Source organism: Strix aluco, chromosome 9, assembly GCF_031877795.1.
Source record: "Strix aluco isolate bStrAlu1 chromosome 9, bStrAlu1.hap1, whole genome shotgun sequence".
Classification (NCBI taxonomy): domain Eukaryota; kingdom Metazoa; phylum Chordata; class Aves; order Strigiformes; family Strigidae; genus Strix; species Strix aluco.
Window position 1 is genome coordinate 25,438,147 of NC_133939.1, and position 14,637 is coordinate 25,452,783.

The window sequence follows — 14,637 nt, forward strand, 5'->3', positions numbered from 1 at the left end:
AAGGATCATCCTGTTAAAGGACGCCTTGACTGACTGCAGTCTACAAAACACACAGAGAAACTCTGTGAGCAGCAAGCCATACAAAAACAAAGAGTTTGTGGCTAAAAGCTTATGCTAGCTAAACGTGGTTCTGGAGGAGAATACCTCACTTATGGTAGAGGATGTACCCAAGACCAAAACCCTTATTCCCGAGGATGTGATTGTTTTTCTACTACTTTTAATGTAATTTAAAGACTTTCCTCTTTCTAGAGATTATGCTTGATTTCTGTCAAATGCTATATGCTTGATGCAGGAATACTGAACTGCAGGACCATGGCTTAAGTTGCATAGTTCAGACTATATGACCCCAATGTTACCTCCAGATGAAAGAAGTCTTATCAGCACTATGAATGCTTCATGCTCCAACCAGTAAATTAGTCCTATAGTCTTAAAATATCTGTGGCAGAGACCACATATTAACAACTCTGTAAATAAAATCAAAAGTGGAGTTTCATGCCAAATTTTCATGTCCAACTACACATGAGTAATTCCTCAAACTCCAGTGGAATTGCTCCAGATTTATTTCAGAGAGAGCAGTCCTCAGCCAATAGCCCCAAGCAAGTAAGTTCACGATCGTGCTTTTTGATATTGCCATTTTTCTAGTTCTCCTCATTAGAACACCCCAAATCCTCCTTCCCTCCTCCCAAACATGCACTGTGAAAATCAGAAACAACCACCCATGAGGACCTCCCCGAATTTAATAGCTTAGCATCCAAATCATGATCTCTAATCTTCAGATTATGCGGACACCAGTGCTCTGGGAGCCAGGAGAAGGCATCAGGCCACAGACCCTGATGGCAAGAAGCCTCCAGTGGACACCCCAGTGGAGGGTGAGCTCCCAGCCTGCCCCTCAGGACAGCAGCTCAGAACTGGAACAGGCATTAACAGCTCCTGCCTGGCTCCCCACAAGCCGTAGGAGCTGCTCCTTCATTCAACAGTTGAAGTCAAAATTGTTGACGTTGCACGCGTTTAATACAGATTTCTCTACCATGCCACCTTCCACAATTAACTTTTACTGTAGCAATATTGTCCACCGAGAGCATGGCAAGGAACTTTTTCTCTTTTATATTTTAGTAACCCTTAGCCAACAAAGAATTGCAGACACGAACTCTGATCTGATAGTTCGTATCTGCCAGAGGTGCACAGAGGTTTGCTGAAATGGAAATGCAAAATAACTGGCTGCATTGAACCAATCTTTAAAAGCAAAACCATAGCATGAAAGATCTGAACTGGTGGTGTGCATTTGTCTTCTATTATTTTCCTGCATTTTTTCCCCACCCTGGCTAAGCCTCATCATTGGGAACATCTCTTAACATCAACAAACCTGGCTTCTAGTCACGACTACTAATATGGTTCCTGAAGTCTAGAAATAGAGTCTAACCATTTTTCCACTGCTTCCAGTGGGGCTGATCTTGCAGGGCACACAACCTCCTGCCAATTTTTTGCTGATCATTTCAGAAGAGGTAATGAAGCATCATTTTAAATCAGGGTTGAAATCACTAGATAACTCATGTAATTTTTAAGGCCAATACTCAAGCACCGTCACTTCTCTGCAGGGGTATCTGCTTTCTGCCTGACTCTTAGATGTACACTTTGGGGACAAACCAAACCAAAAATCAAACATATTTTGATTCATATCTCAAAGTACATTAATTTGCTTTATGGCTTTTCCTTGCCATTCTAAATTTGTGTCCTCATTTTTTACCATAGAGTTTTTAACTATGAGGCAATAGAGAAAAGCAAGAGCAAATAAGGGACATTTATTACAATAAGAACTAATTTGATTACTACACACTTTCAGCTACTATTTAATATGAAGCAGTCTGAAAGGCAAGAGGCTTGCTTGCCACACAGCAGAACACAGAGTCTGCTGCCGAAAAGCATCGAGTACAGAATTTTACTCTAAAACTTTAAAACATATTTCCAGCTCCTTGGAAAAATGTCTTCAGAAGAGGGTTTTGGGTAGGGTTTTTTTGTTAAGAAACTACTTAAAGGCTTCTTTAGTGGAATTACTATGGTGCCCCACAAAAAAGCATTAAAGAGAAACTGGGTTCAGACAGAGATACAACTAGGTGGTTTTCACTGCTCTGGTTTGGAAAGCATTTCAACTATACCTAACCATTTATCTCAGTACAGGGACTGAGAGGTATAAACATTTTAATAATAAAAAGGTGTTAAACTTATTTCAAAGGAAACTTAAGTCTTAAAAAAATTCCTCTGCATGATATGGGCCAGTTTATTATGTTAGCTGAGCGTATGAGGAGTATTAAACAGCACTGCAAATGCTCTCTCTCTCAAAGTGTACCCCAACCACCCACCTTGGGATGCTTGAGGAGCAGGAGGAAGCTGGCTCACCCTGCCGTGCTGCGTGCCCTCTCTCCTAGGCTGGCCAACAATGCCACCCATACTTGGGGCGTGTTTTCACTCTGTTCAGAAGTTAAAATACCACAGAGCGATTGCAGTATTTTGTGGGATTTAAGTATGACGCCATCCACAATTTTTCAGACTTACACAACCTCACATGTTTCCTGGGGAGGGGAATGGATTCCAGAACATCATCTATTTTCTCCTTAACAAGATGCCAAAATATATGTATGAAAAGTTCTTAAGCTATTCTTCAAGCATATCTGCATACTTCTAATGAAGCTTTCAGTCCAGTCCAGATCGCAGTGAAAGGGGTGAAATTATTGGATTTATTGTATTGTTCACAGCTATTCTGCCTTACATTGACTTTTTTTTTTCCCTTTTTCTTTTTTTCTTCCTTACTTCAGGAAGCTGAAAAGCTTTTTGGTTTTTTTCCATAGATAATTAAATCACATTTATTATTGAAAACAAACCAAAATGCCGAGTTCTTGATACACTGCAGGATTTCTGCTGGGAAGATACTGAAGACCAACAGCATATTTTATAGCTACAGTGGCTCCTTCTCTCACTTCCACTGGTCTCCTACCCCTTCTGACTGTCACCCTAGAACTTAAGGCATCACCTAACAACATGGATCTCTCTCCCTCTCACAAAAGGAGAGAAGTTGCACATATAGACTCAATCTGTATGCATAGCTTTTGCTAATGTTAAAAAAAAACCCGGTATACATACTATGGTGTGAAGGTGCACATGCATGATCACTTGCGCAAACATGTGTATGTGCTGTGAGTAAAGAGGAGTATGAAAATATGCATTACCATTTTCACTATTATTTCTAAATTAAACTTCGACCAAGTAGACTTCTCTATATAGTTCAATGTTATTGCTTTTATATACATTATAATTCTTCAAGAAGCATACCTGTGAGATATAACCGGGAGGCACATGAATAGGGGGAATGGATCCATTGGGTGACATCATGGGAACCTCTGCTGGACCTAACAGGAAGAAAGAAGATACTAGTTTTTGCAGTTGAAAGAAATGCACAATTGCTCAGAAAAGGCTAAAAATAGCTTTATTTTTCAAGCCTGCAATAACAAAATGAGCAGCTCCACTAATATCTAGTATATGGAAAAATGCCTTCTGCCATCATTCTGAGAATAAGATCATTGTTCAATGACTTTACCATATATTCCGCTGAAATAATATTTTCATCATAAAACAGTTAAAACATAGACTTTATATTACCCACTGATCAACTTATACAGCATTAAGCAGTAACACAATATGTCCTTTAGCAGCCCACAATTCCTATATTGAAATCTGGTTAAGTTATTCTTGTCGAAGTCATAGAAGCAGAGAACAAAGCAGAAACTGTGCAGCCTGGAATTAGGCAGCTCCCAAGGAAAGCGTCCAATTGTAGCAAAAAAAAAAAAAAAAAAATCACATGTGAAAAACTATCTATCTATTTAAGAATGCACAAAGACCAAATTCATTATTTCAGCTATTCAGACTAACCTTGGAATGTAGTTATATGAGCAAGAAGCTTATGGTTTCCACTCCAAAATCAAGCCCTGAACATGCAAGTTCCATTTTGAGGCACTGAGTACAAGTATAACAAAGCAAGTGCCATAACCATTTGAGTTTTGCAAACACAGCCTCACAGCTAAAAGAAAGTGTCTAGATAAAATGGAAATAGTTCACTCAATTGCTCATAGATTCTGCCAAATCGGGAACATCACACAGAGCAGTCAGTAAAATGAACCCCCTGAACATCAGAAGGATGTTTGCAATGACAGTCTAGTACTTTGAAAAAGAAGAGTTTATTTCATTACTTCCTTATTATGAATTAAAATGTTTACACTAACCTGTTCGTTAGCCCATTTGCCATGGGCTAAGAAAATAGTCATGGTCAAACTCTTGAGAGGAGCTCAGAGAGAACTCTGCTCCTTGTTAGTGCACACTGAACTTTAGCTTTGATTAACAATACAAAAGATAACTTCATAACCTTCTCTGATGGAGAACCATCTAACATCTCCAAACCAAATCACATTCTAGGTAAGGAAGCTGAATGCTAAAATGTACAAAGGATTTCAGGCACAGATGGGATGTAATAGACTTCAGGAGTGACTGCTCCTAAAGTTTAGACAAATCTAATGAAATCCCCAACAATTAAGTGAGCCATAGTCGGTTGTTTGGTATCATCAAAACGAGTCCACATTAAATTAGTAAAAAGTCATTCCCTATTCATCTACATTTTTACACTCCTTAGGCTGCTTATCATAAAATAAGCAGGACTTCCCAACCTCTCAAAATCCAAGTTAAACACAGGAATCCATCAGAGTTATTTCTATCTCCTCTGATCTTAGCTTGTTTTCTCTATCCAGTTATTTACAGTCAGCACATATGGTTTTTACTAGTCACATCTAGATTTGAAATATGGTAATTTATCATCAAGTATATTAGGCACATAGAAACTGTGAAGTTTAATTTAAAGAACTCATTTTAGGTGTGTGGTTCTGCTGCTCTTCATACTTCCCTATACTTAACTAAATAGGGAACTTGATCTATACTACAGCTACAATAAGAAAAAAAAGTCATTATTACCTCTCCTTACTCAGCTCATATGGGTTCCCTCCCTTTCAACATCATTTGTCTCCCCAGATGTTCAAGAATTTTAGTGTGAATGCAAAAAAAACCTCAGCATGAGCAGTAAGCAGTTGTGGGGGGGTGGAGTTGCCATCTAAATGGCTCAACTTAAACCCATCAAAAATATGAAGTGACCACTGGTTCAGAAGTAACTTGACAGAAATATTATTTAAGTAAATGCATTTTCCCTATCAGAAAAAATGTCTGCAAACTTCTTTTGAGGAACATGTTTTTTTATTTCTCTCTGAATCTACTGTGGTCTACACTGCCAAGTTTCACTCCACAGTAAGTTGGACAGTATATCTATACGTAACTGCCAATACCGGTAAACACACAATAACACGTTTTGGGGGGATTCAGTCCACACTGGATCATCAAGTGTTGTTCAGTTCTTCAGGATGGAACAGGCCCAAGATTAGGTAAAATGAATAGATAACACTGTTATGCAACTCATTCCTTGTCAGTGATTTCTCAAACCTGAAAAACTGCAAGAAAAAGTCTCTATAAAATTAAAAATCCTGAGTTCACCATTTAAGTAGACAGTAATTTAAATGTTGCATGTAAATATTGCTTAATATAATGAAGTTTTAACATTTAACTTGTTTCAGCTCCTCACCAAAACACTATATACTTATAGTCATATTGGCCCTAGACAGTCTTTCTTAAAAGTAAGTACTCTGACTTGGAAATATTTTAAAAAATGGAACAGTTTGGGAATTTCTACATACAGACCAGATAGTCTCTATACAATTGAAAAGCACTTCACTTGGCAGTCCTCATATCTGTCCTTCTACACCTTGTGCCAATTGCTCATATGGAGTAGTGATCGACTTGCAGGAAGAAATCAAACTCCCACACCGACACTGTTGACGGTAACACTTCCATTCCAATAAAAAAAATAATTGTGTTTTATCATCAAAACGTGCACCATGCAAGATGATTCTTAACCTTGCGTATGACCCACAAACTGTTAAAGTCATTTGGATAACAGGTTTTAAAAGAATGACAGCCTAGTGATTTGTAGTTAGATTTTGTTTCCAGTGCTTTGATTTCAAGGCTAGCCAAATGACTTTAGCATACATTATTTAATCTCTCTCATCAACGGTATCAAAACAACTTCAAGCAGTAGTGAGCAAAATACAGAGCCCCATCTCCACAGCACAAGGAGACCCAAGAATTAAAGACTGTTCTTGCAGTGAAACCATTCCCCAATTAACACTAAAACAAAACCATACCTTTTGGGTGGTGGGGGTTTGGGGGTTTTTTGAGTATTTTTGTTTATGTCAAATATTTTTGAACTGTTAAAAAGTAGCCATTTAGAGAAGGATGGTCCTCAGTTGCTTATATGCACAGGATGGATATAAGTAATGCATCCTCTAGGGAATAAGAGCTTTGCAAGTTTTAATTGAAGCTCCTGGTTCAATACAAAGTTTAATTTAAATGAGAAAAAAGTCAGTCCGTTCTAACACGGATGCTGTACACCGAAATAAGCTCACTTTAATACTTTTCAAACCTGTTAAAAAACCGAAGCTGTCTCCTGAGTTCACAATGAAACCGAGCCAGAGCAGCTTTGGCCACCTCTGCTGACAAAGCAAGAGGCCAAATTCCACCCCGAGCTCCAACACCGTAAATACACAGCACCTCCATCAGCTTCTGGAGGGCTGCCCCAAAATGTGGGGCTGGCTCCATCCAAAATGCAGGTGCAAGGAAATGATTCCCCCTCCTCTGAAATAAGAGGAAAAGCAGAGGAGCCACCAGGCTGAAGGCACTGAAGACCATCAGCCAGGCAGGTGACAGACCACACTTGGCCCTAGCTGCAAAAGCGCAAAGTTTTCATGTTTCTAACACATGTTAATAATTAAGTCTCTTATTGTGGCAGAGCTAATTAACAGCTTGACACCCCAGTAAGAGCCTGTCCTCCTCTTCCAAGCCACATGCACTCTCTTGTGCTGCTCTGTCACTCCTCCAACAGCGTGTAGCTAACTATTTTAACTATTTTAGATGACCAAAAAGGTTTTGCAAATCTATTGCCTTTTTAAAAAACACACCTGCACACACAGTCTAACAAAAACGATAACAATTACTCTATTCATTCTTGTATCATGGCTTGTTGTGTGAAGCTGCAGATCAAAGCAAGTCTCTCTTCCATCTCTGTCTCCCTCTTCCCCTGTCAAGAGGATGCTGCTGTCATGGAGGGACTGTCAGTTCTTCTGGCCATTTTCATTCCTTCAGGAACCACGTCACAATCTACTGGAGAAACTTCTGTCCCAAGGTTTACAAGGCTAATTATAGCCTTAGTTGCAATCCATGACACTTTCAAAATTCTTGCATAAAACCAATTTTGGAATAAGTATGCTTTTTTCTTGTTCCTGAGTGACCTTTTATGCATGCATTAAAGATCACTTCAGTTTAATTGTGGTTTTTTCCTTAAATTATGGAAGCCAAAATCTGGCATTTCAGTTCCTCCAGCTATAGCAATGCATCTTTCCTAGTTCTTTCTTTCCACATAGCATTATAGGGCAAAGAAGTAATTTTACAACACTATTTTCTTTAGTGCTTATAGAGCATTGCTTTTCTCTTTATTACTAAACTATATCCACCGTAGAATATTTTTCACACCCAGCTCCAGCACATGGGCATGTTTTACTCCATGTTTCTACTGACCGTTTTGCATACCTTATTACTAAGAGCAAATTCTACAGGGCTTCATTATAAAGTTCCCATTCTGAGACCAGTTACTGAAAACTCTCTGAAATTCAGGAATTTCTCAGCCTTGTTTGTAGCAAACACGTACCAACTTACCATTTCACGCCGGAACATCTGCTTTAGCAGAGAAACAATATGAAATTTAGTGATTTGGGCACTTTTTACTTTGACATTTAAGAACCCTGTATATTTTAATAACAAGAAGCTACTGCACTAGCTAAATAGAAAATTAATATCAGCCAGGTAAATACATTCTACTTTATAAAGCTTAACAGTTATAAGCAATCCATGAAAAAAATATTATGCCTCCCTCTGATTCACAACAAAACTGGTATCACATCTTCCACTACACAGGGCGCTTCTCAGGAAGTACATCTATGGAGCAAGAGGTGTGACCGAATGAAAAGGAAAGATAATTAAAGGGCAAATGGGCCTGTTTTGCTAACACAAATGACCCAGGACTTGCTGACCTTGGCCAGGACCCAAGGGTTTGCCTTTCACATGGATGAGCAGCTGTTCCGGAACAATTTCCTCAATGAAATAAGGAGAAACAGGCTCCCTGTCGCTGTCAGGCACACGTGTCTTCTCCCTCCACTTGGTTATTCTCAAAGCAGCTTACGGACCAAACAATGTGATGACAAGGAAAACAAAACCAGAAAAAATCCTGGAACCTTCCATTCATCTTCTTTCCTTTGCAGCCGAGGTTTTTCCCAGCCTTTCAGCCTCAGCCTAAAACTGCTTGTTAGCACAAGCTAACACAAGTATGTCAGACCACTTTATAAAAACCTTTAACACAGGATGTGAAGAGCTTTCACATATAAATATCACCACAATTTTGAGGTACAATCTCTCCTAGACAAGAGTTAATTCGGATGCTAACTTAACTCCGTTCACATATGGTAAAAGGCAGGGGAAGATTCAACTCCCAGGTGTCTACTTAAGTTACTAGGACCCAGGGTCTTAAATGCATTGCTGATCAGACTCCTAATACTTTGCCCTGAGGTGAGTATAAATTTGTAGATTAAAGCAACTCCACATTAGAGAGAAAAGAAGGAGCAGCTTTTACCATATTAAGTGCTTGAGGGGGGTAAAATGACAGCTTTAAAAAAATACCTTTGGAGAGTTCTGAAATGTCAGAAAAAATCCTACCTCTGCTACATTCAACCTGCCATAGGTGGGGTCATGAAAGGTGCAAAAATAGTGTTATCAATACAGCTTATCAAGGCATAGCGTTAACGAAAGCATCCAGCACTTGGACATCCCCATGGCACCAGGTCATGTCAGAAGAAGGCAGCATATAGAGCGCTTTACACTGCTCATCTGTACATACCTCAATTTTTTTTAAGACAACCTCATCTACACGTAAGGATGTGAATAAAAGGATGCCTACCACATGTCCATTCACATTGTCTGGCACCTCAACTCTGCTGCTTTTCTATTCAGATCACAGTTCAGCAGTATGAAGTAATTCCTTCACCTTGTAAGACTAGTACAAAAACATTTCCAATACTCTCAAGTTTAACAGAAATGGCTCCATGGATTTCAAATGATATTGGAATCCCACATCAAATGACTACTTATATGCAAATGAAACAAAAACAATCAGCTTGAAGTCTCCTGCATCTGAATGGCTTAACCACTGAACAGTTATCTCAATCTATACATGCCAACAGTGTTTGAAAGTGGATATTGAGGCACTGCAGACGTAGGTGAAATGCACTGCTTAAACTGCTTTGCAACTTCTATGACTGCTTTATGTTTTTTCAATATCCTTTCTAAATCCTGTGACTACGTTAGGAGAGGTTACAGTTAATAACAGTCCTTTACCCACTCCCTCAGATTATCAATTTAATTTGCCATAAATATAATTAAAAATAAATTGTAAAAATAATTAAATTTATTAAAAAATACATTGGTCTCTGGGAGTTTCAGTGCATTATCATTACTAACATTAAACTGTAAATCATGTACACTTGATTTACATGCTCAGTACTTGGACCTTTCAGCCACAGGCCCTACAATAATATCCAATCTAGAGTCTGGGTTTGACTGATGTTTTCAACATGGGCAGACAAACTCACTCAACCAAACATCAAATCAAAATATTCAGAAATCGGTGCCAAATGCATCAAGCAGACAGCTCCTGGAGCATTTTCTGACTTATTTACATGACAGCACCTTTGCTGTTTACACTAAAGACTCTTGAACAGTTTATTTTACCTGTGTTTGCTACTTGACCTGCTATACACAGCAGGAGGCTCAAGTACATTCAATTTGGAGTGAAACAACAGCACTACACTTTAATGTAAGAACCAAGAGATTCCTACTCAGCAGCGTACTATTCTGCAATGTGTGTCTCCCAGATGTTGTATTCTGGTTTGGGGCATATTCTAGAAATAATACGCTAACCCTTAAAAACAGGAAATGAACTAAAATATATCAGTTGCACCAAACAAGCCCTCTCCGAAGCTATCACAATACTACAAGCAGCAGCATTGCATCTGAATTTGAAGAGGAAGCTAGGTTAAATGCTCCTTTTTATCCCCCACAGAACTATGAATTAATAAATTTTCAAACATCCAACGTTTGATGTTCTAAACATTAAGTGCGTTGCCTTTTGAGATACTTATCCTGAATTGTCCCACTCCTCACCTGCAAGACCTCACATGCCATCCTGCACCTTGTTTTTGGGGTTCATCACACTTCACTAATTTAAGAAGCAAAGGAGAGTCCAGACAAGATCAACAGGCTGCTTTAATAGCCTGGCACATCATCCACTTATGCATCTACAGCTTCTCCTCCTGTCGTCAGGCTGGAAGGGGGGCAGGAAGCATCTGGGGACAAGGACCTGATCCCGCAGCATAGTGCCACCCTACACCAGGGACAGAGCACCAGTAACCACATTCTGCAGCAGAGATAATTAAGCTTACACGAGAAAATCTGACAATATAAAGCTCACTGAAATCTTTAGAAAAGGTTAGACAAGTATACTTGTTCAGCCACACAGAGTGGAGATGGATTCTTCAGGTCCCTTGCTGTTCTACATTCCCAGGTGGGTTTTGTTTCTTTTTTAAACTAGGCCCATTATTATTCTAGAGTTTCAATTTACTGGCAACATTTTGGAATGGAACATTTTCTTGTTGTTGTTTTCAATAGAAACAGAGTATTTTCTTGCCCTAATCTGAACAAACAAGTTGGGATTCTTCTGCTAAAATAAACCTTTTCTGATGGTTGGCTCATCAGCTGCTACTGCAAAAACACTTGCAAAGAGTATGTTGCAATACTTCAAGCATTGAAAATAAGCATACTCCCATGGCAATTCACCAGATGGGCTACAGATTGTAAATCATAGATGTCTAGACTAAAACACAGGAGACAAACATCTGTCTAAAATCAGTTGACTTGAATGGCAAATACTGTTAAATAAATTAGGACTACTTTGGAAACAAAGAGAACAACCAGCTATGTTGAAAACATCTGAAATTAATCCATTAGTACACAAGCCACAACACAATAACCTGAAACTGGAGAGACATTTGTTTCGTGATGAATATTAGCCCGAGATGACATCCTGACATCTGAAGCAGAAGCACGAAAGCACTTCTATGACCAGCAGCACGTTATCCTACAAGGACTCACGAATCCAGCCCCAGAACATCTGGCTGGAGTGGGGTTGTTATTCTCCTTGCTTCACAAGTGAAACTGTGGGACAAAGAAATGAAATGCCTAATGCAGGGTCACACAGGAAGCTTGTGGGAACGTAATTGGACACAAACCCAGAATGGGGTTTAGGTCATAAGACAATACTTAAGCCTGAATAAATGTTCAGGCTATTAAAGGACAGTAGGGTATCGCATAAGAAAATACTCTGTTTTGAAAGAAGTCAGTCCTCCTCATATCTATGAACTTTTTTTTCCCTTTGCATAACCCTTTGTTTTATGATAGAAATATGCCAGAAAGTCCGTGGTTGAACAGAGAGAACAGCACTAAGAAAGGTAAGACAGAAGAGATGTTGCACAGAAAACTGCAGCCTGTCCTTTGCAGGAGGCTCAAGAAAGAAAAGGAGACCATAAAGCTGAATGCAGAAATGGGAGAAACTCATCAAATAACTATTGCCAACCCATGCAAATGATGGGAAATATCTATCGGCATCGGGCTTCATTTTAGAATCAAAAAAATCTCATGTATCAAGTTTTTACACTGCTGAAGCTTTGAACAGCAATACAAGGATCAACATCCTCCAAGCTGAGCTTCCCACCAGACCTATATAACCATTGCACTAATTTTTAACTGGAACTCAGTTTTAGGAGAAACAGATGTCATGAAATGAAAGTTCTTTTATTTTTGCACCAGTTATGAACAGCATTATCATTTACATACAATACGACACTGTTTGCCTAATATCAATAGAAGTTATTTATTTGTAGAAAGACAAACAACAAGCCACAAGAGCATCATAAGAATGGAAGTTCAACTACAGACATTATTTTGCCTTTGCAATTTTGATACAGCTCTTCCACACATTCTAGTGATGCAAATGCTTTTCGGAGAGCGTGTGTGCGTGTGTTAACTTTCCGGCATTTTATAAAACGGTATTCACTTGCAAAAAGTTTTGTTCTCTGCAACAGGTTTATACAAATGCTGAACAATCAGCTTTGAGCACAACTTCCATTAGGTAGCGATAATTATACAACACCAGTTTTCTGCAGCAGCAAAAGAAAATGCTCCAATTATTCATAATATAATTACTGCTTTCCCATGGCAACAGCAAAAGGATTGTACAATCAGCAACAGACCCAAAACCTAGCCAACAATAAAGTTACACAGCACGTTCTCTTCCACCTGCCCCAAACGAGGCAGCAATTAGGCAATGGCTATTCTCTACCTGTCCACCCACAGTGAGAAATATCAGCCAGCCAGCGAAAACTAAAGCAAACTTTCAATCCTACCACCCGCCTCTTGCTGACACAGTGCCACCAATCATCATCACAAGGGTTGACGAGTTTTGTTCATGACATGTTTGGATCCTGGACTTCAGTGAATCATCTAAAATTCTCTATTTGAATGTGCTCATCAAAACCATAGCAATTTATATCCACCTGCCACAAACAAGCACTCTATCACATGGGGGCGGGGAGAGAAGGAGAATCAACAGCCTTGGTACTCAGGTACATGCTGGGCTCTTTCGTGAGGCTGTGGTAAACTGCCATCTCTCTGGAGAAGAAGCACAGTTTTTTTTATATATATGTATATATTTATTTACAGATATATATACACATATACCTATATAAATTATACACATATACACACATATAATTAAGTATTATAAGCAAATTTCAAGATATTAAATATTTTCTGTCCCTCTGTTAGCAGTTTCATTACAGTATTGCACTTACACCAGAATAACTTGGAAAAAAAAATGCAAGCTAAAATCTTAAGTGTGACAATCAGTGCAGTGCTCAGAGACGCTCTCAGTGAGCCCAGGGGTTTCCCAGCTGAGCTTTGCTCACACCACAGGGAGAGCCATCTCCTCCCGCCTTCACAGTGGTTCGGTAATCCTGAAGCAGCTCATTAAGAATCAAAAAAATAAAGAAGCTGCATCTTAAGTAGAGGAGCCTCAACCAGAATATCATTCTTCTGGATCAGTGAGTACAGCAGACAAATAAAATACCTTCCTGAAACAGGGAGCTGCCGGAGCACAGCTCTCCCTTCCCCAGAGAAAGCCAGAGGGTCCACCTGAGCCTCTCCTGACAGATGTGTCTTCTTCAGCATCTTCAGTGACCAAAGCTCCATGAAGTCCCCAGCTAGTGTCTTCCATTGCCTACCTGCCTTTGCATTGGAATTGTGTCCAACTTGAGCGACTTTCTTTCAAAATTTCTGCTTGTTCATTCTCCACCCACAATAGTGTGCAGAGGAACCTTCTATTATTTTCTTTCCACAACCTTTTCATTATTTTCTTTCCAACCCCCACCTGTCCCCCTTCGCTTTGCCCTATCTCCCTTGAGCCTGCCCTTCCATAGACCAAAACAAACCCCATTTTTCAAGCTTTTATCATAGCTCATGTTTACAAACCCAATTCTCTTTGTTGCTGTTCTCTGAACCTCCTCCAGTCACACCAAACCAAAAAGAAGGTGCTCAAATCCCAGTACAAAGCCCGGAAGAGCCACCTGAACCCAGTGAGTCACAAAAAGCTGCTTGTATTGACTTTGGTTCCTCCTCACCTCTTCTACTCCAGCAGACTCTTTCTGTAGCTCTCAGCTATATGGTGGCTCTCCCAGAGACAGCACTATCTTGCTTTTTCACAGCCTTTCGTTTATAAACACTAAAGGTGAGGAGGAAGGCTGTAACTCACCAGGTTATGTTTGAAGAGACCCGTCATCCTCCCCTCGTTTTCACTTCATTTCTTATATTTCTAAGCTGAGCCACTGCCAGGAGCACATTAGTTGAGCTGTTTTTAAAACATGCCTCTCAGCTAATGACAGCATTACATCCTTCAAAAAATAAACCATAAATTCTTATTTTCCTGTGTCCCCAGATAAACAATCCTATCAAATAGTATGACATAGTGGGAAGAATTAGACTCTACCCTTCCTATATAAATTAACTGTTGATAAGAAAAAATATTGCATAATTAACTACATTCCTCTAATTATTAAAATAACACTTCTAATTTAAAAAGAATGGATCTAGAACAGTTTCTCCATAGCACATCTAAAATATTCTGAATTTTCAAATGCAATAAAGGGTTGTTGGCTATAGCAACTGTGAAATTAATTTACTATCCTAAACATTAACTGTGCAGTTTGATAGAGATTAAAACCCCCCTATCCTCCAGGGAGTAAGCATTTCAACTGGCCCGCACTCTTCAGGTATTTATTG

The 14,637-nt window shown here is 39.2% G+C and overlaps 1 protein-coding gene across 1 annotated transcript in view; it reads right to left on the reverse strand.

The window, feature by feature from the left end:
• Positions 1-14,637, reverse strand: part of FNDC3B (fibronectin type III domain containing 3B) — a 209,527-nt gene that overhangs the window by 104,051 nt on the left and 90,839 nt on the right. The window contains exon 4 of the mRNA XM_074834262.1: positions 3,325-3,401. Within this exon, the coding sequence (XP_074690363.1) occupies positions 3,325-3,401 (77 nt within the window). The remainder of the gene's footprint in view (positions 1-3,324; positions 3,402-14,637) is intronic.